The following is a 26,318-nucleotide window of genomic DNA, read 5'->3' as shown; positions in this document are numbered from 1 at the left end:
TAGTTGGTAGTTGGTAGAGAATTACCCATATACAATTTTTATTTAACTTTTAATCACTAAAACTCGAATTTTACAAAATATTGAACATTTATCTAAAATGAAGATTTGAACATTTTATTTTTCCTTTTAAAGTTATTCTAAATCAAATTTTCAATCTTAAATGACTTTAATTATCAATGAAAGTTTATGAGAAAAAGCATCAAATAACACAGTTTGGACTATTATTGTAAAATCTTGACTTGACGAAAAGTACACACTACAAGTTATCGTATCCAATAAAGAAACAAATTACAATTACAATAATTATTTCGAACTTATATCCAAATAATTTACAAAACAAAATGCGGTGCCCGGGTTTCGAAGCGTCCGGGAATTCAAAACATGTCGCTACTGAATGTTGAATTCCACGGGGAAACTAGTTTCTGAAATTTCTTCTTATGATATTTGAATTTTCAAATACTCACATGCCTGCAAAACAAACTCTGTTTCAAAATATTGATCCAAATAATGGCTTTTTCCATTTCAGTTATGCTTCTGTAATACAATTGCAATAATCAATGGATTCATGAAATTTTATTCTATTTCCTTCAAGTTGCAAAATGAGTAAAAGCCCTTTTAGATTGAGAAGTTTTTTCAACGACAATTTAAATTATTATCAATATTTTTGAGGAAAAAAAAATCTTGGGTAGGAGCAACAAGCCGAAATGATAAAAATGATGATAAAAATTTCATTTTGAAATCGAAATCGGATCTTAAGTGTTAATACTAATGAACTACGCAATTGACATCAAATTTCATCAAATCAGGTTTTTCCGAACAAGCCTAACTCTGGAACGATTAAAATCGATAGAAGAATTTTGAGTCGTCACTTAAACACGAGAATGTAAAGTGCAATGCATACTAACCTTAAAATACAACTCTCCGATTTTTTACCTGCCCAATGAATCAGTTTTCCACCGCGAGTCCCCCCTCAATCAATGAATCACACTTTTGTTCGATCATTCCAGGACGATTGAAAAGAGTGGGTTAGCAAAGAAAGGAAAAGAAAAACTGCCGCAGCAAATCTCACTAGTTCAGCAGGCCGCCTTACGGGAATTGCCCGTAAGCTGGAAAAACGAGCGAAATCAAACAAACAACCGTCCGTTCGTTCGTTCGTTCGCCCGTCCACAAAACCACGTGGCGTGGGGGAAGCAACAGCAACCACAACGGTGAAGAAAAAAATGAAACACTTGGTGGAGCTGACCTGGTGATCATCGCGAGCTGATTTGCATAACTATGCACGCTGTGAGACTCGCGGATGATCCGGACACGTTTGGTTGGCTTAGGTTTTAGCTTCATTTTATTTTTATTTTTGTTTTTTTTCGAATGATTCGTTGTCTCACTCTGGTTAATACAAACAATTTAAAGTTTACTAAATTTAAGCTTATCGTACAATTAATGTTGATTGATGAATAATTTTACACCAAGAAGCTTGAAGTGGATGGTTAGTCATGACAACAAAAGTGAAATTATTCCTTAGAAAATAAAAAAAAACAACAATTGGAAAGTAAAACCAGAAGCAAGAAAAAATACCACCCCATGCTCATGGTTCCGGCAAGCAATAAGCGTTGCATTTATGTGATCTGGAATTAAGTGGAAACTATACCCTACTGCACATTGTGTGTAGCATAATCACATCTTGTTAAGGGCTTCCATTAGCATCACATCGCGGACCAATTTGCATAAACAATCAACTGCTGGAGAGGAAAGTTTGCAGTTCTTAGAAGCAGCCGTCGAGATGAACAAAAGGGTAAATTGGTTGAGGCTCTTTTTTGTCTTTTTAAGTTGCAATTGGATATTTTTTTGCCAACGTACAGCTTGTTGCGTGTTATGATTCTCATTAAAACTGTTAGTCACTCGTGAAGTGACTTTTACTATCTATCAGCAGTCATTGTTGAAGCCAACAGCGAGAATAGTTAATTAGGGTTTTATTTTTCATGCGAAATGTAGAATAATAAATATGCGATAAGATGATAAATTTAATTTATTCTGTATCCATAAAGAGTGTTTTTCCTTTTCTTCAAAAATTGTAAATTTTCTGCGAAAAAAATCAGTCACGACATCTTCTACAGTCATCATTTCTTTGAGTAGAACAACATTTTCCCAAACTGATTCTATTTCGATTGACCAACCCAGTCGAAGAATCTATAAGCAGCTGGTTCACCTTGACGCTCGGTTCCAAGTTCAACCCCAAATCAAACTCTTCAAGCCATCTTCTTCGCAAGATATATGCCCACATTGTTAATGAACCCCGCAAAACCTGAATCAGATCAAACAACCCTCGAAGTAGATTATCGCGATCCCCCTCCCATTACTGGTGATTTATTGGACTAGTGCAAGGTCGGCCCACCTAGCCTAACTAAGAAAAGCCTTAACTTTTGCCAAAAAGGACTGACCAACCCATGAGAGCGACCGGTTCTGACGCGCCGAACTTGGCCTGACCTCCCCCTTCGAGAGAAGAAGATCTAGGGGGCGTTGTGAAAGCTCTGTTGATACGCACGTTGAGGCGATTTTATTGGCGGATTATTATCAACCAAATCTGGTATAATCGCTGGAAATTATGCGTTCGGACAGTGAAATATCAATGGTTCTGTCGTAACGGTTCTCACGCACAAAACCTTTGCCAAGGTGAGCGATGGCCGGGTGGACTAGATTTCAAGTTCAGTGTTGGAGTTGGTTGAGAAATTCAAGTGGCATTCAGCAGTTTCAAGCCTATACGTTAATTTATAAATTCACGAAACTCGAAGATATTCAACATTGACAACAAAAAGTTGCAAAATCTGCTTGTTTTCATCAACTCCACCGATAACCAAAATATACAAAAATACAAAAATACAAAAATACAAAAATACAAAAATACAAAAATACAAAAATACAAAAATAGAAAAATACAAAAATACAAAAATACAAAAATACAAAAATACAAAAATACAAAAATACAAAAATACAAAAATACAAAAATACAAAAATACAAAAATACAAAAATACAAAAATACAAAAATACAAAAATACAAAAATACAAAAATACAAAAATACAAAAATACAAAAATACAAAAATACAAAAATACAAAAATACAAAAATACAAAAATACAAAAATACAAAAATACAAAAATACAAAAATACAAAAATACAAAAATACAAAAATACAAAAATACAAAAATACAAAAAAACAAAAATACAAAAATACAAAAATACAAAAATACAAAAATACAAAAATACAAAAATACAAAAATACAAAAATACAAAAATACAAAAATACAAAAATACAAAAATACAAAAATACAAAAATACAAAAATACAAAAATACAAAAATACAAAAATACAAAAATACAAAAATACAAAAATACAAAAATACAAAAATACAAAAATACAAAAATACAAAAATACAAAAATACAAAAATACAAAAAAAAATAAAAAAATACAAAAATACAAAAATACAAAAATACAAAAATACAAAAATACAAAAATACAAAAATACAAAAATACAAAAATACAAAAATACAAAAATACAAAAATACAAAAATACAAAAAAAAATACAAAAATACAAAAATATTAAGGGTTTTTCCCTTCCTCACCTTACTGAGGAAAGGCTATAAAATCACTCGAAAAATGAACTTCTCAATTAGACCTCCTAGACCCACCTTCATGTATACCTATCGACTCAGAATCAAAGTCTGATCAAATGTATGTGTGTGTTGTTGGATGTTGATCAAAAAATTGTCACACGAATATCTCTAGACTGGCTAAACCGATTTAGTCAATTTTTTGCTCATTCGATCCGTCTTGGGGTCCCATAAGTCGCTATGGAAAAATTGCAGTTTAGTTAAGTACTTCAAAAGTAATGCTAGAAAACTATTTTGACTTATGTTCGAAAGATTGTAAAAAGTGTGGATTTTGTAAGAAAACCCGTCATGTCATACATTTTCAGAAAGGTATTTGAAAGACCTTTCCAACGCGTCCAAATCATTGACAACCCTGTCAAAAGTTATAAGCACTTAAGTGTTATTTATGCACTTTTTGGAGGCCAGATGTTTTGATAAAAACGTTGTCCAGGTTTGATTTTGATTGATTGTTTGTTATTTTTTTCTTAACATGAAAAGTTACTATTCTAGGCTTCTTTGCGTTTATATTACAATAAATAAATACAATCATAAAAAATGTACAAATATTAAATAAAATTCTTAATTATCTGTGGCTGAAGATATTAAATTAATATTTGATTTTTTTTCAATTTCCAATTATTTTTCAAAAAAATGTTTTTGTTAAAAAAGTGTACAAAAATCTCATTTTTTAAAGGGTTAAAATGGATGAAAACAAACATTCTTATGCATGTTTCTAATGTGAAATTTTCTCAGGAACACGATTATGATAAAATTATTACCAGAAAATGGGATCTAAGGGGTTCTCCGAGCAAACATTTACTACCAAAAAATTCACTTAAAGTAAAAGTGTCTATTTGATATGTTAAACTGCCTTACCCAAAGCAGTCTCAGTCTTAGATGGTAGTCCCAGATGTTCCCTACAAGCTGCAGGTCGATCCGAGTTGATATCTGGATGGAACACTTTTTTATTTCAGTTTGAAAATTATGCTATTTTTTCACTAAAATGTCTATAACTACCTTTAGAATTGGGATGCTCTACCCTGCATTTTGTTGCATTTTTGAAGCCCTTTAAGATGCATTTTGAATTTTGAAATTAAATTGAATTTTGCCTAAGTTATAGCCTTTTTAAGATTTTTTACGTTTTTGAACCTTCAAACTTTGTGTCCCGATTTGCCCCACTTCCCGTTGACGTAGAGTGCTCATATTTTGGCCAGATGCTTGTTTTATATGTACAAACAACCCCTGAAAATTTCAGGCAGATTGGTGAGGTCTATGCGAGATGGGTTTGCTTTGCTCGTGGACTCGCTCTTAATAATTTTTTTTTGGGATAAAATATTTACTAATTATAAATAATTAAAGAAACTGAAAGTTGCTAAGAATATGTCAGATAATGGTTAAAGACATTGAATATCTATTGAATCCACATTCCTTCCCTATAGAATGGTCAAATTCCTCCCAGGGGGGAATTCCTCACCGGTTGAGAAACACTGGACGAAACAATTGAAACTAAAAGTTCTAATTTGCATGTGACATTTTAAACCATAAGGATATCTCACGATTGTTCAAACAGACATCCTCCATTCTTCTGTGATTTATCTGCTTGATTCAAAGATCAAGACCAAACAAAACTTCGTAGCATTAGTCATTTTCACTTTCAGAGATAAAAAAAAAACAAATCCAGCAAAACCTGTTACATTTTCTCTTTGAACTCCCTTAATTTGTTGACCCCCGTTTTGCACAAACCTGCTTCCCCCGCAGGGGTCACACCAATCTCCACGTCGGTCATCTTTTGATAGCAGATTGGCTTGCGGGTCTTGAGCAAACTATTATACTAAACGACGAGGTCCCACGCAAGCAGGCATGCAAAATTCCAATCTGTCTCAGTGCGGCCAAAAGTGCCAAGTTCAGTCGCTTATTTTTTTCGCGCGGTCAAGATTCCCGGGCGGCCGTCGTGCCCCGGGGGAGGTCTACCGTATCTGGCCTGGCGCGTAGGTGAAAGTTGCCATAAATCAGCAGCAGCTCCCGGTGGCACGGACCATAGAGTTACCACCGAGTGGCCTCCCCCGCCGCGCGTTAACCTTGCAGTTCAAAAGCTCGTATTTTGTGCTGTCCGGGAGCGCGCAGGAGGTTCAGGTACCCCGTGGGGGAATTCTCTGGAATTTTAGGGAATAATTTGGGATTTTTTTGTTGGAAAGATACTGCTTAAAATCTATAATAAAATAAATAAAAAACTGTGGTCAATTCATGATTTTTTTTAATTTACCAGCAACTTCAAAACCATTCCTCCAGAGAACCGCTCCCACTTGAAGTTCAACCTGAACGGCGAACTCCAGATGTTGTCCTGTATGATTATGAAGTTGGCAGCATGACCGCTAATTGAACGCCACTTTACATGACTCTCCCTCCCGCTTCCAAAACCCGGCATATCCCAGGTGGACATTACCGGAGGTAGTGATTTATTCAAATTTTCACCTCGTTTTCCTTCGCCGCGGGCAGTTTGGCGGATTGGACTTCGTGGCTTCGCCGGTCGGCATTCCGTGTAAGGGCATGCAATTGCAATAAAAGTGCCCCCGAGGGAGGCCCGGCCGCCAAGTGATGATCCATCAAAGCGAGATGATCGAGGATTGAGCACGGATTTGCATGCATCATGGAATGTCGTCTGGAGGGGAAAAAAAAAGGTTTGCACAAAGATATCATAACTGTAAATAATCTGTCACCACAGCGGAGTGCATTTATGGCACAGAGGGACAAATGGTACTCACTCATCCATCCTGTTAGGTAGATGTTCAAATGATTCTTTTAATAATAATCAAAATGATTTAAATTCTTCAGTCCAACCCCAGAAGGAAGATTCACACCGCAATCAATATCCACCATTTGGCAAAAGCCTGCCCCCAACCGATGGACAAGGGATCGCTTTTTCTCTCCTTCCTGGAACCTCTGCTGATCAACATTCCGATCCACCTCTATCGATTAACATTGACCCACATCTACTTTCACTTTCGTTTGGTTTAAGCCACCTCGGGGTACCTTTTAGGGACCGCAAGCTCAGCAAATGATGCTGGGGGGAGAGAATTTAGTTTTAAAAAATTTTCTGGTCAGAAAATAATGTGATTTTACTTTAAATGAAAAATGACATCTTATTGACATGTCACTGATATAACGTCATACTTTTTTCGAATGCTTTTAGCCAAAAAAAAAAAGACATATTCATAGCATTTTATAACACAACATTGAATTTCCTACAAATCAAGACTAAAAGAGAACAATTTCTTCATAGACGTTTACTATACCATTTCTGACAAGATTTTTCTTTGGCACAACATATTTTGCCTTCCTCACTGAGGTAAGGCTATAATCCTGCTCTAAAATTGAACTTTTTATTAAAAGCTCGAAAACCCACCCTCATGTATACATTTCGACTCAGAATCGAAAACTGAACAAATGTCTGTGTGTATGTGTGTGTGTATGTGTGTGTGTGTATGTGTGTGTGTATGTGACTAATAATGTCACTCAGTTTTCTCAGCACTGGCTGAACCGATTTTGACCAAACCAGTCGCATTCGACTTGGTTTAGGGTCCCATACGGTGCTATTGAATTGTTTGAAGTTTCGATAAGTAGTTCAAAAGTTATGTATAAAAATGTGTTTTCGCATTTTTTTGGATGTTGAATAAATGGCAGTAAACTGAACCAAACATCATCATGTTACACATCGTTAGTTAGGTAATTGAAAGACCTTTCCAACGAGTCCACAACATTGAAGATCTGGCAACCCTGTCTCGAGTTATAACCACTTAAGTGATATTTATGTACTTTATTGTAGCCGGATCTCATTTAAATGCATATAAACAATGTCCGGATCCTTCATCCGACCCATCGTTGGTTAGGTAATCGAAAGACCTTTCCAACGAATCTAAAACATTGAAGATCTGGCAACCCTGTCTCGAGTTTTGACCACTTAAGTGATATTTATGTACTTTTTTTGTAGCCGGATCTCACTCAAATGTATGTAAACAATGTCCGGATCCATCATCCGACCCATCGTTGGTTAGGTAATCGAAAGACCTTTCCAACGAGTCCACAACATTAAAGATCTGGCAACCCTGTCTCGAGTTATAACCACTTAAGTGATATTTATGTACTTTTTGTAGCCGGATCTCATTTAAATGTATGTAAACAATGTCCGGATCCTTCATCCGACCCATCGTTGGTTAGGTAATCGAGAGACCTTTTCAACGAGTCCACAACATTAAAGATCTGGCAACCCTGTCTCTAGTTATAACCACTTAAGTGATATTTATGTACTTTTTTTAGCCGGATCTCACTTAAATGTATGTAAACAATGTCCGGATATATCATCCGACACATTGTTGGTTAGGTAATTGAAAGGCCTTTCCAATGAGTCCAAAACATTGAAGATCTGGCAACCCTGTCTCGAGTTATGACCACTTAAGTGATATTTATGTACTTTTTTTGTAGCCGGATCTCATTTAAATGTATGTAAACAATGTCCGGATCCTTCATCCGACCCATCGTTGGTTAGGTAATCGAAAGACCTTTCCAACGAGTCCACAACATTGAAGATCTGGCAACCCTGTCTCGAGTTATAACCACTTAAGTGATATTTATGTACTTTTTTTAGCCGGATCTCACTTAAATGTATGTAAACAATGTCCGGATCCTTCATCCGACCCATCGTTGGTTAGGTAATCGAGAGACCTTTTCAACGAGTCCACAACATTAAAGATCTGGCAACCCTGTCTCGAGTTATAACCACTTAAGTGATATTTATGTACTTTTTTGTAGCCGGATCTCATTTAAATGTATGTAAACAATGTCCGGATCCTTCATCCGACCCATCGTTGGTTAGGTAATCGAAAGACCTTTCCAACGAGTCCACAACATTGAAGATCTGGCAACCCTGTCTCGAGTTATAACCACTTAAGTGATATTTATGTACTTTTTTGTAGCCGGATCTCATTTAAATGTATGTAAACAATGTCCGGATCCTTCATCCGACCCATCGTTGGTTAGGTAATCGAGAGACCTTTCCAACGAGTCCACAACATTAAAGATCTGGCAACCCTGTCTCGAGTTATAACCACTTAAGTGATATTTATGTACTTTTTTGTATCCGGATCTCATTTAAATGTATGTAAACAATGTCCGGATCCTTCATCCGACCCATCGTTGGTTAGGTAATCGAGAGACCTTTTCAACGAGTCCACAACATTAAAGATCTGGCAACCCTGTCTCGAGTTATAACCACTTAAGTGATATTTATGTACTTTTTTTAGCCGGATCTCACTTAAATGTATGTAAACAATGTCCGGATATATTATCCGACACATCGTTGGTTAGGTAATTGAAAGGCCTTTCCAATGAGTCCAAAACATTGAAGATCTGGCAACCCTGTCTCGAGTTATAACCACTTAAGTGATATTTATGTACTTTTTTGTAGCCGGATCTCATTTAAATGTATGTAAACAATGTCCGGATCCTTCATCCGACCCATCGTTGGTTAGGTAATCGAGAGACCTTTCCAACGAGTCCACAACATTAAAGATCTGGCAACCCTGTCTCGAGTTATAACCACTTAAGTGATATTTATGTACTTTTTTGTAGCCGGATCTCATTTAAATGTATGTAAACAATGTCCGGATCCTTCATCCGACCCATCGTTGGTTAGGTAATCGAGAGACCTTTCCAACGAGTCCACAACATTAAAGATCTGGCAACCCTGTCTCGAGTTATAACCACTTAAGTGATATTTATGTACTTTTTTTAGCCGGATCTCACTTAAATGTATGTAAACAATGTCCGGATATATCATCCGACACATCGTTGGTTAGGTAATTGAAAGGCCTTTCCAATGAGTCCAAAACATTGAAGATCTGGCAACCCTGTCTCGAGTTATGACCACTTAAGTGATATTTATGTACTTTTTTGAAGCCGGATCTCACTTAAATGTATGTAAACTATGTCCGGATCCACCATTCGACCCATCGTTGGTTAGGTAATTGAAAGGCCTTTCCAATGAGTCCAAAACATTGAAGATCTGGCAACCCTGTCTCGAGTTATGACCACATAAGTTATACATTGTGTTTTTTTTCTGGATCTAAAAATGATGAAACCACTCATATACCCATTTTTGGTAAAAAGTGAGGAAGGCATCAACCACATAGGTGGATTAAGTTAGTTTTTTATGTTTATTTTAATTATAATTATTTCAATTTATTTAACCCCAAATTTCAGTTGAATAAAAACCTGCTTAATTTTTTTAATTCATTGGAATTATTATTAGATTCCATTTTTAAACTAGCCCAATAATAAAATGATTATGATCCAACTCAAATTTGTTGATTATAATCAAAGTGAGGTATGGGTCATTCTCTGTCAACTCACACGAAATCGAAAAAAGTTGGCCCGACTCCTCTTCTATTGGCCAGAAAAACTTAGTCCAAGGGGTCATTTTCAATCCATGATCAAGCATTTGAGGTTCATTTTTCGATAGCTCGTGTCGGAGGCTCGGTTTGAAAAAAAAAAAACACAAATGCAGTGTTTGAAAAAAAAAAACACAAATGCAGCCGACATGTATAACTCGGTCAATGATTTTTTGCACAACCTGGAAATTTCTGAAAAGTTGGCATTTTATGTCCTCTAAAACATATAAAATAATAAAAATAATGTTTTTTTGCAAATCAAGTTTTAGTGATAAAAAGTTACTGTGAATACAAAGAGACGAGTTGTTCCTTTTAATTCCGCTATATATTTTTAATATCTTGACAGATACATCGAGAACAGAACACTGATGAAGTCTGCAAGTAGTAGACGAAATACGTATCTGTCAAGATATTAAAAATATATAGCGGAATTAAAAGGAACAACTCGTCTCTTTGTATTCACAGTAATGCATTCTGCTAAAACGCTCAACCAAACCACAATAAAAAGTTAAATAAAAAAATCACCATTTTTTTACCGTGTATTATTTTTTTCCAGTGTAGTCCGTATTCATACCTACAACTTTGCCGAAGACACCAAATTGATCAAGAAATTCCTTCAAAAGATACAGATTTTTGAATTTTCATACATCATTTTTGTATGGACAGCTTCCAAATTTGTATGGAAAATTATATGGACAAACTAATGATGCAAAATGGCTTCTTTGGGCATACTGAAGGCACCAAAAAAGTTTTAGTCGGATTAAAAAATACAAAAAAAAAATCGAATGACCGAAATCCTAGAGAACTGCTCATAGGCGAAATGTATATTAATGAAAAAAAATCGTCATAAACTAATTTCAGTGAACCTTCTTTTTCTGACGTCAACACATACTTGCCTTTGTCGAAGACACCAAATCGATAAGAAAATTGAATGGGTGAATCAATGACACAAAATGGCTTCTTTGCCCGTATGGAAGGCCCCCATAAAGTATGAGTAAAATCAAGAAATGCAAAAAAAATAGCCGAAATTTACCGATATCGGTTCACTCTATCAAAATATGAAACACGCACTTTTCGATTGAAAATGTTGTATTAAATTTATAACATTTTTTTCTATTGATCCTAAAAAAATGTTGGAAAGATATCCGTCACTATAATGACACTTTTAGTCTTCTAAGTCTCAAAATCAAAAAGGGTCAAATTTGTTGAAAATATGGAGACTTGCATGCAGAAAACAATAACCTTGTAAATTATTTTTGTTTGATATCTGAGTAATTAAATTACCACGGTTTTCAGCATTTGAATGCAAAAAGTGTTGAAAATGCATAACACATCTGACCAGTAGTTTAACAATCATGAGTTTGGAATTTCTAAGTATTGACGAAAATTTTATTTTTGCGAGAAAAAAAGTTTTTGCTTTGATGTACAGCCATCCCTCATATTCGGAACAGTTTACAGATCGGCCAATGTTCAAAAAATCATAGAAAATCGATAATTGAACTTAATGATTCGCTTTTACCTTCTTTGAAAGCTTTTCTTGCGATCTTTCGAATGCTGTATCGAACAACTGCAAATTTTAACTTTTATATCAAGTTTTTGACGAAAAACTTTGACCCTTGAAATCCACAAATTCGGAACACTTTTTTCTTACGGATGTGAACAAACTTTGATTCTCTCCAGGAGTACATATTTTCTACAAAATAATGACTTCATACACTGGAAACAATGAAACTAAAGCTTAATAATGTTTTATAAATGGTCTGATAACGTTTTTTGTGAAAATATCAGTTAAATTCAAGTGTTTCACAATTGTGGGAGGCACAATAACATCCCACAATTATGGAACAGGCAATTTGGAGGCAGTGTTTTGCAGCTCTGAACAAAACAGTCTCGGAATGCGGTTTTTTTTTTTCAAAAAGAACTCCTTTTGCTAGTGAAATAGCAAGAGAATGTCCAAATAAAGGTCCTAAAAATAGAACAATCGCCAGAAAAGATTCATTTGGCATGCTATTGACAAATTATCACAAAAGTGTTCCGAATTTGTGGGTGTTCCGAATATGTGGAATGACTGTACATTGGAATTCTATAAAAGCTCAAAATATGTTTAAACGAGCCCAAACATGCTGAATATGATTATCAATGCAGAATACCCGAGCAGGGGTAAATAACACGGGAATACCAAATTTTGGTATTACTTGGGCAAATAACAGCGACCAAAATATGCCCTTGGTTGCCCAGTAATAGATGGTAAAATACCATGAAATCATACCAAAGTCTTGTATGTGGAAGGGCACAACAATACCAAACCATGTTATTCCAAGGGTAAAATCAAATCAAAATCAAATTATTCGCTCTACAGCATTGCCTTGGCGTTCTCGATTGCGAGATTCCTACTCGAAACTAGGTGTCCGAAGGCTTGATTGTTGAGGCAATTGCAAACCTCTTTTTACACCTTAGCTTCCATCCACCCCGGGATTCGAACTGATGACCTTTGGATTGTGAGTCCAACTGCCTACCAGCGACTCCACCAGGACAGGACCCAGGGAGACGACTCCTACACCTGGACTGAGCTAACGACCTAACCTTTTTAGGTTAGTCCGGGGCCAACATTTACTTCCCGTCCGACGGAAGGCGTGATCAGACAAATCTCGTCTCAAAATTTGCCACCGGGACCTTCTGGGATCGAACCCAGGCCGACTGGGTGAGAGGCAATCACGCTTACCCCTACACCACGGTCCCGGCAAGGGTAAAATAATACCTCAAAATAAAACCATTTCAATGCCAAGTTGAGGTCTTCTGGATTTTTGAACATTGCTTGAATACCAAAACTTGGTATTGCCATGGTTTTATTTTTAGGTATTCCCGCGCCCTTGGAAAATCATATTTTGGTATTTCTGTGGTCTTTCACATACATGATTTTGGTATGATTTCATGGTATTTTACCATCTATTACTGGGCAACTAAGAGCACATTATGGTCGCTGGTATTTGAACAAGCAATATTTACCAAAATTTGGTATTTTCATACCATTTTTAGTGCAGCAGTTGCAGTTAGTGAAAAAACGGAAATTATTCATATGCAACAGCCAAATCTACTCACCTGATGATTCCATGTTGTTATTAGTGATATTCTTCACCACACCGAATGCATTTGTCATTGATGAACGGCCTGTGCTTGAAGTTCTTGAAGCTTCTGAAAAATAACAAGATTGAAAAATAAGTATTATTAAAATGAAACTGAATTGAAATTCACCAAAATTCATTAATCTGTCTATTGACTCGTTTTTTAAAAGTATTTGGTTATCCCGACTTAGAGATATTTCAACGTTTTTGAAATAAATATTAGTGGGTATATCACACTAATTTTTAAAATCATCTTTAACATTTTTGGGTTTCAAGTCATTTAAGCGCAAAATTAATTAACTCGTAAATTTTTTTTAACAAATTTCCCATAGTTTCAGAGAAAATTAATGAAACCTTTCAATATTCAAATAATACCAAAATGTGCCATCCTGACTTAGAAAATTTTCCACAATTTCAAGTCATTTCTGTAGGGGGTATATCAAAAATGTTTAAAATCAAGTTTGAAATTTCCGGTTTTGAATGAAAGCATTCGCTTTGAGACATCATTTTAGCGCAAAATTAATTATTTTGTCAAAATTGGTCAAAATTTTCCCATAGTTTCAGAGGAATTTGATAAAACACTTTAATACCAAAATAATACCAAAATGTGCCATCCTGACTTAGAATATTTTCCACAATTTCAAGTCATTTCTATAGGGGGTATATCAAAAATGTTTAAAATCAAGTTTGAAATTTCCGGTTTTGAATTAAAGCATTCGCTTTGAGACATCATTATAGCGCAAAATCAATTATTTTGTCAAAATTGGTCAAAATTTTCCCATAGTTGCAGAGGAATTTGATAAAATACTGTAATACCAAAAGAATACCAGAATGTGGTGTTCGATCATTGACAAATTCTGCAATTTTGCAATATCAAAACAATACCTTAAATTGGTATGATACCACATTTTACTCTTGCATAATCCTTAAGACAAATTTTAAAGGGTCCAAGAATACCAAAATTTGGTATTGATACCAGAGAAAGGTATTATTACGCATTTCCCTTGTTATTTACCCATGCTCGGGTAGGGCATTTTAGATTGTTTTCAGTTGATTAGACTTCTATTTCCATTGAAATCTTTTTTTGGTTATTTGGAGATTTTTTATGTTCCTTTTCAAAACGTTTTCCAAATGTGTGTGTGTGTGCAACCAACCAAAAGGGACCACGCGGTCGCTTCTTACAAATTGAGTTGTTTCCATGTATTTTTAGATCTTCATTCTATACATACAAATAACTCGCATAGGCATTTGGAAGGTGTTAGCTCTGCCGAGCTTTGGTAACCCATTTCTACGCTGGCTAGCCGAGCGCGAGGTCCCTCAGCTTTTATCGACCCTGAAGAACGTTTGAACCAATCGGGTTCAAACGTTATTTAGAACTTCCAAACCCTTGTCAAATGGACAAGGACCCAGCGCGTATATAGTTTGATAGTAACAGTATTTCTAATTCCAGGCGTCGTTCACCAAGCCGTGATGGCCTTGTGGTTAGCATTTTTGCTTACCAATCCAAAGGACGGGGGTTCGAACCCCGACTCGGGCGACTTTGATTTTTCGTTCATGTTCAGTGTTTCAAGATTAATATTTCCTATACTTTCTCGTTGGGAGCAGATGGGAATCGAACCCAGGACCATTCGCTTAGAAAGCGAACACCGTAACCAGTCAGCCACGGCCGCTCCTTTCAAATCGTTTTCCAAATCACCCAAAAATATTTTCAAGGATCGTAAATGTGCCAGGTTCATTCCTCAAAATATTTCAAGCCAATTACCCGTGAGAAAATGACGTCTTCCTGTCCTGAACAACCCACCCGAGGGTAGCTCCCAATCAGCTCCACTAATGAAATCAAAATGGTCCGCTTATAGCACCCATTAAGAGGTCGTCCACGAGAAGCAGAATATTCGGTGGATGTTTGAACTAGAAAAAAAAACAGATTTTAATCAGCAAACAAGAATCCGGCCTCTTCTCCAAGATAAAAAAAAAATAGAAACAGAATCTGCTTCTTTTTCGCGATTTTCGACTCGTTTTTTCGAAGTTTTGTCCAAAAAGTGGAGGGGGGAGATGATCTTCTTCCACCTGGTTGGTGACTGTTTGACTGTTGTGACTGTGACATTTTCGAACGGAGAGAAAAAAATACGACAATCATGACCGAGAGATAAAACAACCAAATGGGATGATGAATGGAGGCGACTTTGGCTAAGCATGGCTTGAGGAGCTGCTCGCAAAAGGGGGTGCGTTTTGTAGAGTAGATCGCTGCTTCTTTCGTGGTGATAGTATCTTCCACCAATAAACAAAACTGACCACTCTGACTTTGAGGAGGGGGGGTAGGGATATACGAAATACGAGATCTTCTGCCGTGCCGTGGTGGCTTCCTGGTGTTGGCGGTTGGCCACGATTCTTGAGCATCAGAAATGGTTCAAATTTGTTTTTGTAGCTTCATATAAAAGCTTTGGGCAGCCCGGTTGAAGGTGTCAGTTACGTGTTTTTTGCCTTGCAGGAAAAATGTTGAAGACAGTGGTGAGTGCAGTTGGGGAGTTTTCTGTTCTAGGAAGAATAAAGACAATACGTTATAGTTGTGCAAAGTTGATGTGAATGTTCAAGTTAAAAAATGAACTGAAGCCATTGAAATAAAATAATCAATCCAAAACAAGAAAAACGTAGCTGTGCTAAATGGAACAAAACATGGATTATCAGTGGTTCAATAATAATAAATTCAGTGTAATTTTAGTCGAAATCATTTTTTTCTGGTGGTGCGATAGCGAAAATATAACTTTTATACAATAGTAGTGACGACTGAATCAGTCGTATCAAGATTCAAAAGGGCATCAGAAGCTGTTGATTTAACTTGGCAGGAACAAATCTTATTTAGATACTACACTAAAAAATAAAATAAAGTATTTTTGTGAGAATAAATTCTATGCAGTGAATGATTTACTTTCACCTTGTTTAAGATGATTTGTTAAATAAAAAGAGAGTGAAGTGAAAGTTGTTTTTGAAAAAAAATATGATTATTCTGAAAAATCATCAACCCTCCCCCCCCTCCTTCAAAATCAGACAGAAAAGGGGCTAAATCCATTTTTTTATAATCGGAATATCATTGCATGTACAAGTACAATCAACTGTAGACAATTTCAATACATTTAACAACGTTGACAATAGGGTGACTATAAAAAATTACATCAGGGATATCCCATGGCTAAATCTCTACCAACTCACACGAAATCGGGAAAAGTTGCCCCGACCCCTCTTCGATTTGCTTGAAACGGAGGGGCGGTACGGCCCCTTTAATTTTTGTTCCAAAAAATTTTACAGTCGTGTAACGGAAAATGGGAGAATTTTGAATACTTTTTTAGTGTTTTTCGATGAAAAATACGGTTTTTCGGAATTCTGAGTACGCCATCAAATCGGGCGTCTAATTTTACATAAAAGACTCTTTGACATCAAATTTCTATCTCATCACCGTTTCAGGCTGCAAATTATTGAAAAACACCTCTTTTTTTAAATGTTCAAAAATGGAAGGGGTCGTACCGCCCCTCCGTCACGAGATATAAAAAAACGGACCTCGGATTCGTGATCAGGGACAAAAGTTACCCCTTAGGACAAAGTTTCACGCAAATCGAAGAGGGGTTCGGGCAACTGCTGTGTGAGTTGGCGGAGAATTACCCCCATACAAACTTCAAAGATAAAAAGCGACCCTCATACCTTAACCTTCTACTGCCCAAGTTTTTTTTCCGATTTTTTTCCCCTTGCTCAGGAGGTATTTTTGAGCAACTTTGCTCTAGGAAAAACTTTACTTCTCTTGTTTTATGTTTTACTTGTCTCTTTTTAAGTATTTTAATTTGCATTTATCTCAAATATTGGTTGAAAAATTTACTTTTTTCAGTAAAATCGCTGTATCTTGCCAAAAGTTCATTTTAGTTTGAGGTCTACATTGATTATTATGTAGAATTGTCCGGGGAACACGTTGGTGATAGAATAAAACAAATAAAAATATAAGGAATTAGTCAAAACTGAATTTTAATATTTAAAACGTTAAAATATAATATTGATGGGCATTTAAGAGTTAAAATTTTATAATTATCGAATTCCTTGGGCAATTTTCTATAAAATGCTTTGCTCAAATAGTTGCAAAATGTTTTTCAGAAAATCGTCAATAAAGAGGGTGGTGCCAAAAAAAGAGGGATGGTGATCAGCACCAAACATGGGATTTCTGTTAACTATCAATAGATGAACGTTCCCTCCAAGTTTGGTCCAAATCGGTGAAGGTTGAGGCCAAAAGTGTACTCAGTTGACCTGGAATGACCCATATTGATTTTTACAAAAATGTCATTATAGGGGAAATTCTGGTATGTTTGGCAAGTTAAGCATTCGCTCCTAACTCCATCCAATTTGCTGATTTTCACTATTTAAACAACTAATTTTGCAAAACTAGCTTGTTCACTTCTTATTGAGCTATTTATCACTCGATTTCAGTTGAAAACGCTTTTATTTAGCTTTAATTGAATGTCAAAATTCTGACCTGCCAACATAAGAGGCACGCTGGAATTAGATTGTATGAAGTAGGATGTAACAAAAATGACTTTTTGGCGGGCATTCAGGGGTTTGTTCTGGTGGGCATACTGAGCCTAAATCCCAAATATGAGCTTGATTGGACGTAACAGGAGCTGGCGCTCCGCCCTTCAGTTTTAAATGGGATTTAATCCGTAAGAAAAGATTTTTTCAAAAATGTTCATCCTGGAGCTCGGTACAGACCTTCAAAGTTTGGTCTTTTTTGGAAAAATCGGCTCCGGCAGAAAAGATATGCGTCGCACCTCGCGACGCCCGAGACGCCATTTGATTTTGCTGGGACCGGTTTTTCGAAAAAATGCCAAACTTTGAAGGTCTGTACCGAGCTCCAGGATGCTCCAAACTTCAATGTTATATATACCAAAAGATGCGCAAGGATCTGGCCTATACGCCAGTGATGCTTTTGGTAAACGCATTCGTGGCCAAAATGCTTCAAAAATTTACATTTTTGAAAAAATCTTTTTTGCCTTTCTTACAAAAGAAAGGTTTAAGGTTTGCTTTTGGAAAAACGCTTTTTTCAGAAATCTAAAAAAATTCGTGCCCGGCGAGGATTTGTCCCAGGAAAAAATCCTATTACTAAATTGAAGGTTAGGATGTGCTCTTTCGATTGAATTTTGGCCCGAAACCCGGAACTCAAAGTCTGATTTTTGAGAGCTCTTTTTCTGAAATACATGGCCGATGTCTGTATCCGCTCTTAAAAATTTGTGTCTTCCATCACTGGAAAACCGCTCGTAAAACCCACAATTTTTAAAAGCCAGATCTGTAGCCGTAGGGTCGGAGACGAACATTTTATTTTTCGATTCACAATTTTCGACCAGTAAATGTGGTCAAAGCCATTTTTAGAGGTATTTTTTGGACTATTTTACAGATAACACTATCAAATTTAAAGAATTCAGTTTCAAACAAAAAGCCATTCGAAAACATGCGCCATAAACTGTTTGGGCCCAAAATTTGATGCTTTTCCAAACTGTATTTCCAGAGATATAGCGATTTTAGTGTTTTTCGTCTTATTTTTACCCTATTTTTTCCTATTAAATTTTTGGATTTATACAAAATCATATACTGAACATCAAATTCGAAGTCCCGGCTCGTTCTCGCTCGAAAAGTCGTCAAGTCGAAGCTTCAACGCCAGCGCTTTTACGCTTGCGCGTTTTACGCTGCGCGTGAAAGTGTTCTTTCTGGCTTCTCATAATTGATCGACAAAGTGCAATAGCGATACATATTTTTTTAAGTTAATCATAGAATAACATTATAGACTGAGTACACTTTATTATTTTGCTAATAATGTCAATCCAATATGTTTTTCTTAATTAAATTTAAATGTCTTGCGACAAATAATGTACCTCTGAAATTAAAAAAAAATGCATTTGAGGTTTAGCCTTAAAAGATTCGAAACTTTAGGTAAAATTCTCACTGCATAGTATCATTATGTTTTTGAAAAAAATAATTGCACCAATATATTTCTCGGAGTTTCATCATTTTGTAAGAAAGGCTCTATTTCACCTCTGGTGATATTAAATCGGGTTTTTACGTGTTAAATCCCATTTAAACTTGAAAGGCGGAGCGCCAGCTCTTGTTACGTCCAATCAAGCTCATATTTGGGATTTAGGCTCAGTATGCCCTCCGGAACAAACCTCTGAATGCCCGCCAAAAAGTCATTTTTGTTACACTCTAGTATGAAGCCTTATATGGATGAACTAATGACACAAAATGGCTTCTTTGGTCATAGGGAAGGCTCCCAAATAAAACAAATAGAAAACATAAAAATGCACGGAATCGGCCGATTTGCTCACCTGTCAAAATTATTGTCCCTTCCAGATCACCCTCACGCTCCTCGCCGCCTCCTCGCTGGCCGCTCCCCAGCGGTTCGGCGGTGGCCGAAGCTCGAGCGGTGACGACAAATCGGCCTCCATCCTGGTCGACGAGTTTGTGCTGAACCCCGAAGGCACCTACGTGTACAAGTACGAAACCAGCAACGGAATCAGTGCGTCCCAAACGGGCGGCGAAAATGGCCTGTACGCGAACGGATACTTCTCGTACCTGGACCCCGAGGGTCAACGCGTCGAGCTGACCTATCTGGCCGACGAGTACGGCTTCCAGCCCCAGGGATCGCATCTGCCGGTGGAACCCCCGGCGCCGGACCATGTCATCAAGACGCTGGAGGAGATCCGCGCGGCGGCTGGTCCCGACTCGGAGCTGGACATTCCGATGCTTGAGGCCACCATTGCCCGGTTGAAGGCTACTCAGGGTTAGATGGACGAGAGCGGTGCATTGCAGAACATGACGATGAATGCGAGTGAGGAAATCTTTTCCGGTGAAACTGAATGCTTCTAAATATAAGAGAACTTATTAAATAAGGCTATTTAACTGTGTTAGATTTGTAAGAAACTTTAAAAATCTTGCATTGTTTGTCAAATCCGAAATCCAGTTGATCATTATTCTAGACGGAATACTTCGTCTTAAGGAATTTCATTCACTTCTAATTGCATTTAGGCTGTTGCAAATATTTTGGTGGTTATCCACTAGGGTGATAAGAAAAATTAATATATTTTTCTAAAAGTATCCAGTGGAAAAAAAAGAAAAATAACAATAAAAGTGGTACGAAAACCGAGGAAAAAGTATGACCGAACTTGCAAGCTATTTAAATTGTAGCGATTTAAACACGCAAATAACATTGCAAAGGGGTGTAACTCCAAAACATCACTGTTTACACAAAATTTGATTTCAGATTCGGATTAAGCGGCCAACATTACTATAAGAAAGCATACCCTGACCTTTGCGACACATGCTTGCAACATCGTGTAATTAGTAGGCCATGCTTCTGAATTCTGAGAAATTTTCAAAATCGGCACTTTTTTTCTCACTAAAACTCAAATATCTCAGCTTTGGGGTGTCGAAATTGCATTTTCTCAGAGAGAAAAATGTTTACCATGAAATTTCCTACAAGCTGCATGTATTGGTTTTACTGGGAAAAATAGGCTACCCTAAATTAAATGAGCATTTCTGAAAAAAGTTTCGAAAAAATGCAATTTTTTGGCATAAATCCGCCTGGAAGAATCCAAAAACTTAAGTTTTGGTCCAATATTGATCGTGCATCTTTATCTATGGACAAAAACCTATCGTTTGAAGATAATACACACCTGATTGAAACAGTTTTTGTATTGATTCCAAGCGATTTTAAAAAAGTTGTTCAAAAAAGTGACTTTTTCAGTAAATTGACTAGGGGGTGCGAGAAAGTATTTTGTTATTTTTTCTTGCCTAAGAAAACATTGTTCCTAACATCATAATCTATCATTTAAGAAGTGAGCACCTGAAATTCCTCGACATGACCTCAAAATGGAACAGGCTAATGTATACATATCGACTCAGAATCAAATTCTGAGCAAATGTCTGTGTGTGTGGTGGGATGTTGATCAAAAAATTTGCACTGGATTATCTCGGCACTGGCTGAACCGATTTGGACCGTTTTAGTCTCATTCGATCCATCTTGGGGTCCCATAAGTCGCTATTGAAAATTATAAAGTTTAGTTAAGTACTTCAAAAGTTATGCTAAAATAACGATTTAAGCAAAAGTCCAGAAGATTGTAAAAAGGGTGGTTTTTGTAAGAAACTCCGTCACCCTATCAAAAGTTATAAGCATTTAAGTGTTATTTATGAACATTTTAGAGGCCGGATCAAAAGGTAATCAAAAGACCTTTCCAACGAGTTCAAAAGATTGAAGATCTGACAACTCTATCACACTGCACTTTTTAGAGGCCGGATCTCACATATTTTGATGAAAACGTTGCTAGGAGCTATAATGCGACCTGTCGTTGGATAGGTAATCAAAAGATCTTTGCAACGAGTTCAATAGATTGCAGATATGATAACCTATCAAATGTTAGAAGCACTTAGGTTTTATTTATGCACTTTTTGGAGGCTGGATCCCACATATTTTGATGAGAACGTTGTCCGGATCTAAATGTGAGGAAGGCACCAACCACCTTAGGGTGGATTAAGTAAAGTTTTTTTTTCTTTTCTTTTATTATTTTTTGTACTATTGATCCTCGGTCCTAACCTGGTCAAAGCACCTAAAAGGACCTTATAAAAATAAGTTATGAACAAAAAAATCTCACTTTTGAGAATATTTGGATGAAAGAAGCAGACCGTGCAGGCAAGGATGCCAGATGCACAGATTTGTCTGTGTTCCACAGACATTTGGGCCTGTGTCAGACATTTTTTGAGGTACACAGACTTTTAAAAAACTTCATTAAATTAATGTTTTGTAAAGTTTTTATCCAAAACTTATTTAGTTGGTTCTCAAATGCATAAAACCGCGATTGCTGATGGATTTCAAAGACTGTAAATTGATATATTTGAATTTTAGACATGTGCACAGACATACACAGACTTTTTTACAGACATTTTAAAAAACCATCTGGCATCCCTGCGTGCAGGCCATACCATAAAAAATGGGTTTTTCATACATTTTTTCGATTTTTCCCATAAAAACTTCACCTCCAAGGAACAATGTTCAGTTTGTGGAGCGAGGTTTGAAAAAAAGTTCCATATTCTGGGCACCCTAATGTACACGAATCCATCATTTTTTTACGATTTCAATTCTTTGCAAGGCTGCAGCAACCAAGATCGGATCAACAATGTCCAATCAAGAAAATTGTAAAGAATGTTTTAAGCCGTTCAAATATTTTTTTTTTCAGAAACAGTCGAGAATTGACAGACATTTTTTCTGATAATTTTAAACCAGCAATGGCTAACTAGGAAATAGTGCACTTATCGAAAATTAACCCATTTTACTACGAAAAATGATTTTTAATTTTTTTTCCGGAAAATAGCATGGTGAAATAAAAATTGTCCGTCAAACTCTAAGCTCAATCGCTGTTTTTTGTTCTGTATAAAAACATATAAAAATACAAATAATCGAAGTGGGTAAAATTTCTAAAAATCGATTTTTAAACAAATTTGTATGGAGCAAAAAAAAAATGTAAAATAGCTTGAGGAATCAATGTACAAAGTTTCATTTCTATAAAAAATACAGGGGAAAGTCGACTTGCGAAAACCGTAAAGAACTACTCTAACGTGTACGATTTTATTAAAAATTGGTTTTTGTTTGGAAAATTGCGGTTTAGAGAGTTTGAAAAATCCATTTTTTTCAATTTTTTGATATTTTAACGCCTACACAGAAGTTCCAGCAAATTTATACTTTAACTTTAAAAAAATCCCCGATTTTTTTAGAACAGAGATGCGATTGATGCAATATATAAATGTACTATTTTGTTGGGCTTTAAAGAAGGATTTTGGAAGAGTTGAAGGCTTTTTTTTAGAAATTTTATTTTAAGGCGAAGAATGTTGAAAGATACGGTTAATTTTTTTTTAATCACAAATTTATAAAATCATTCAATTTTTTAGTAATGAGAGTGGAAACAAAATGTAATAAAAATGTTTTTTGATATCTGAATAAATAAAAAAATAGTTTTCAAAAACCGATACCATAGTATTATTTCTGTTGCCAATTTTATTTTAGATGATTTTTTCCACTTTTTTTAGTGCTTATCATCAATCAATTTTCTTGTTGTGGAGTGAATTTCAATTATCAGTTCATTTCAAAATCACCCAACTTGAAATGTATATGTGATCGAAATTAAACTAAAGTTGAATGATTTCAATAATTGCCAGATTTGTTTTTATTGTTTAATACAGTTCCATATTTTAATTCTGTTTCATCGACCTCCTCTCAACCAATGCTACGCCTATGAAATACTATTTTAATAAAACAAGTGAATATGTGCAGTTTTCAATTAATAAAAATGTTTTTTTCCTCAGTCGCAAATCTTTGTCCTTACCCGAGCAGACGGTAATAACTTGGGGATAACATTTTTTGATATTAGAAAATACTAGGTCAATAACATTTTATGTTATTTATAACATGATTTGTGATTCCCCGTTATGATTTTTTTTGTTATTGGATCGTTATTGTAATAATAGACTAATAACATTTTTAGTTATTCTTCGAACAAATCTTTGTTATTATTTTTTGTTATTTTAACAACTAATCCGATCATCCCAATAACAGTTCGAGGTATTCTTCCATAACAAAAAATGTTATTCCAAAGTTGTTTTGGCTTTCCTCCAATGTCAGACCAATAACAAATTCTGTTATGATAACATTAACTGTTATTAAACCCTTATGCAAAAATGGATTTTTCAAGAAGATTCCATAACACTTTCTGTTATTTTAACAGTATTTGTTATTGAAATGACATGAATTTTGTTATTACCGTCTGCCCGGGTAGATTATTTTCTAAATGGTCAGACTCAAGAACAATAAAAAATGCTGATGATTAGAAATAGAAAAATAAACCCACAGTTTAAAATGTGATTATCAAATTAACAGAATTTGTTGGTTATTTTGTGTATCCTTGTGCTGCGTTTTCAAATCATCTAAAATATTTCTTTTTTTACATTTTTTTTTCACTGGGTAGCATGACTAGACGAATCTATAAATTTAAAGTGGTGATCAAAAAATTACCATACCACATAATAGCCTAGTGACGTCCGCATCCCCTCGAAAGACTCCACCGCCCGAATAAACGATGAACCTTTTTTTACTCTTGTCTATTTTTTGAAAGGGAGGCAGCCGTTTCTGGTGGATCCAACAGTTTCGCGACAACTATTTTTGTGATTTTGGGTTTTTTCGAGTCGTTTCTCGGCCTCAGGAATCCTGAACCTCTCCGAAGATGAACCAGTTTTCGATGGCCACAAAGTGGTGTTTTATATAAAACTGACCTGGGGCCGAAGGCGTGATGCCATTTGATATTTAGATTTTATCGGAATTTACCATATTAACGTGATTTTTTGTGCGAGTGTTTGGGGGATTTTTTGGCTTTTCGGCTAGAGTTTTGAGTGGGACAAAAAATGTGATCAGTTTGAAGATTTCCTTCAGCGAACGAACACGTGCTGCGCCTTGCTCGAGAAAGGTTTGAAAGATGCGTCTCAAATCGTTAAGCTGACCCATTTATCAAGAATCCTGCAAGAAAGAAATTTCAAAAGTTATTATTAATCAAAAGTGCAGAGTGTGTGTGTGTGTGTATTTGTGACGGGAGAGGTTCCAGAGAGGACTGATTTTGTGATGAAGTAATTCGCATTTTTCTTCTACCGTTTCGTGTTTAAACTTGTACAGAAAATGCGACTGGCTTCCTCGCGAAATCAGATCAGCACAATCGACGTGGGATCCATCGGGCAATTCATCATGCGTTAATTGGCCATCGGAGGCTGTCATCGATCGGTGCAGTGGTCATAAAGTTGTGTCGTCGGGAGAAATGTGTGCACTAATTTGAGAAATTAATCAACTTAATTGACTTTTGATAGTATCGAGTGCTACTTGTCATGAGGGAAAAAAACATTGAGGAGAGAGTGATGATTGAAGACATTATTTGTGTTTCAAAAGAAATTTCAAATTAAAATTTAAACATCACATGCCAAAAATGATACAGTCGTTCAACATTTCAATTTTTTGGTTGTAGGTTAATTAATATTAAAATAAATATAATGAAAATTTTATAATATCACAATCCCTAACAATGTATAGTAACAATTTGTCAGGTTTAATACTGTTAATTTGATTTTGATACTACACAATTTATTGAAATTTTCTGTGATCAATGTGGAGATTTGTTATATTCTTCAAAAAATGCCACATTCCAAATAATCTGTTTTGTTTCAATTTCTTGGGCTTAACACCCCGAGCAGACGGAAATAACTTGCGAATAACATTTTTCTGATATTTGAAAATACTAGGCCAATAACATTTTATGTTATTTATAACAAGATTTGTTATTCGTCGTTATTATTTTTTTGTTATTGAATTGTTATTGTAATAACAGACTTATAACATTTTCAGTTGTTCTTCGAACAAATTAGTTATTATTTTTTGTTATTTTAACAACTAATTCGATCATCTCAATAACAGTTGGCGGTATTCTCCAATAGCAAAAACATGATATTTCCGAGTTGTTTTGGCTTTCAACCAATTTCAGACCAATAACAAACTTTGTTATGATAACATAAACTGTTATTATACTCTTATGCAAGAATTGATTTTTAAAGAAAATTTCATATCACATTCTGTTATTTTAACAGTATTTGTTATTGAAATGGCATGAATTTTGTTATTACCGTCTGCCAGGGACATATTAATAATTATCAAAACTTCTATGAATATTCCCTCCCCGGGCAGACGGTAATATCAAAATTCATGCCACTTCAATAACAAAAACTGTTAAAATAACTGAAAGTGTTATGGAATCTTCATGAAAAATACATTTTTGCATAATAGTTAAATAACAGTTTATGTTATCATAACAAAAAATGTAATTGATCTGATATTGATTGAAAGCAAAAACTACTTGGGAATAACATTTTTTGTTATGGAAGAATAACTCCAACATCTGTTATTGGTATGATCGGATTAGTTGTTAAAATAACAAAAAATAATAACAAAGATTTGTTCGAAGAATAGCTTAAAATTTCATAAGTTTGTTATAATAATAACACTC

At 35.5% G+C, this 26,318-nt stretch overlaps 1 protein-coding gene across 1 annotated transcript; it reads left to right on the top strand.

The window, feature by feature from the left end:
* The first annotated feature begins 15,582 nt into the window (after positions 1-15,582).
* Positions 15,583-20,128, top strand: LOC120420580 (cuticle protein AMP1B-like). The gene is made up of 2 exons (XM_039583660.2): positions 15,583-15,717; positions 19,585-20,128. Exons 1-2 carry the CDS (start codon positions 15,703-15,705, stop codon positions 20,017-20,019), a joined length of 450 nt encoding a protein of 149 aa, XP_039439594.1. The 5' UTR covers positions 15,583-15,702; the 3' UTR covers positions 20,020-20,128.
* Positions 20,129-26,318: the final 6,190 nt, after the last annotated feature.

This window comes from Culex pipiens, chromosome 3 (genome assembly GCF_016801865.2).
Source record: "Culex pipiens pallens isolate TS chromosome 3, TS_CPP_V2, whole genome shotgun sequence".
NCBI lineage: Eukaryota > Metazoa > Arthropoda > Insecta > Diptera > Culicidae > Culex > Culex pipiens.
Note: the sequence above shows the minus strand (reverse complement) of the source record. Positions and strands in the feature narration are given on the sequence as shown.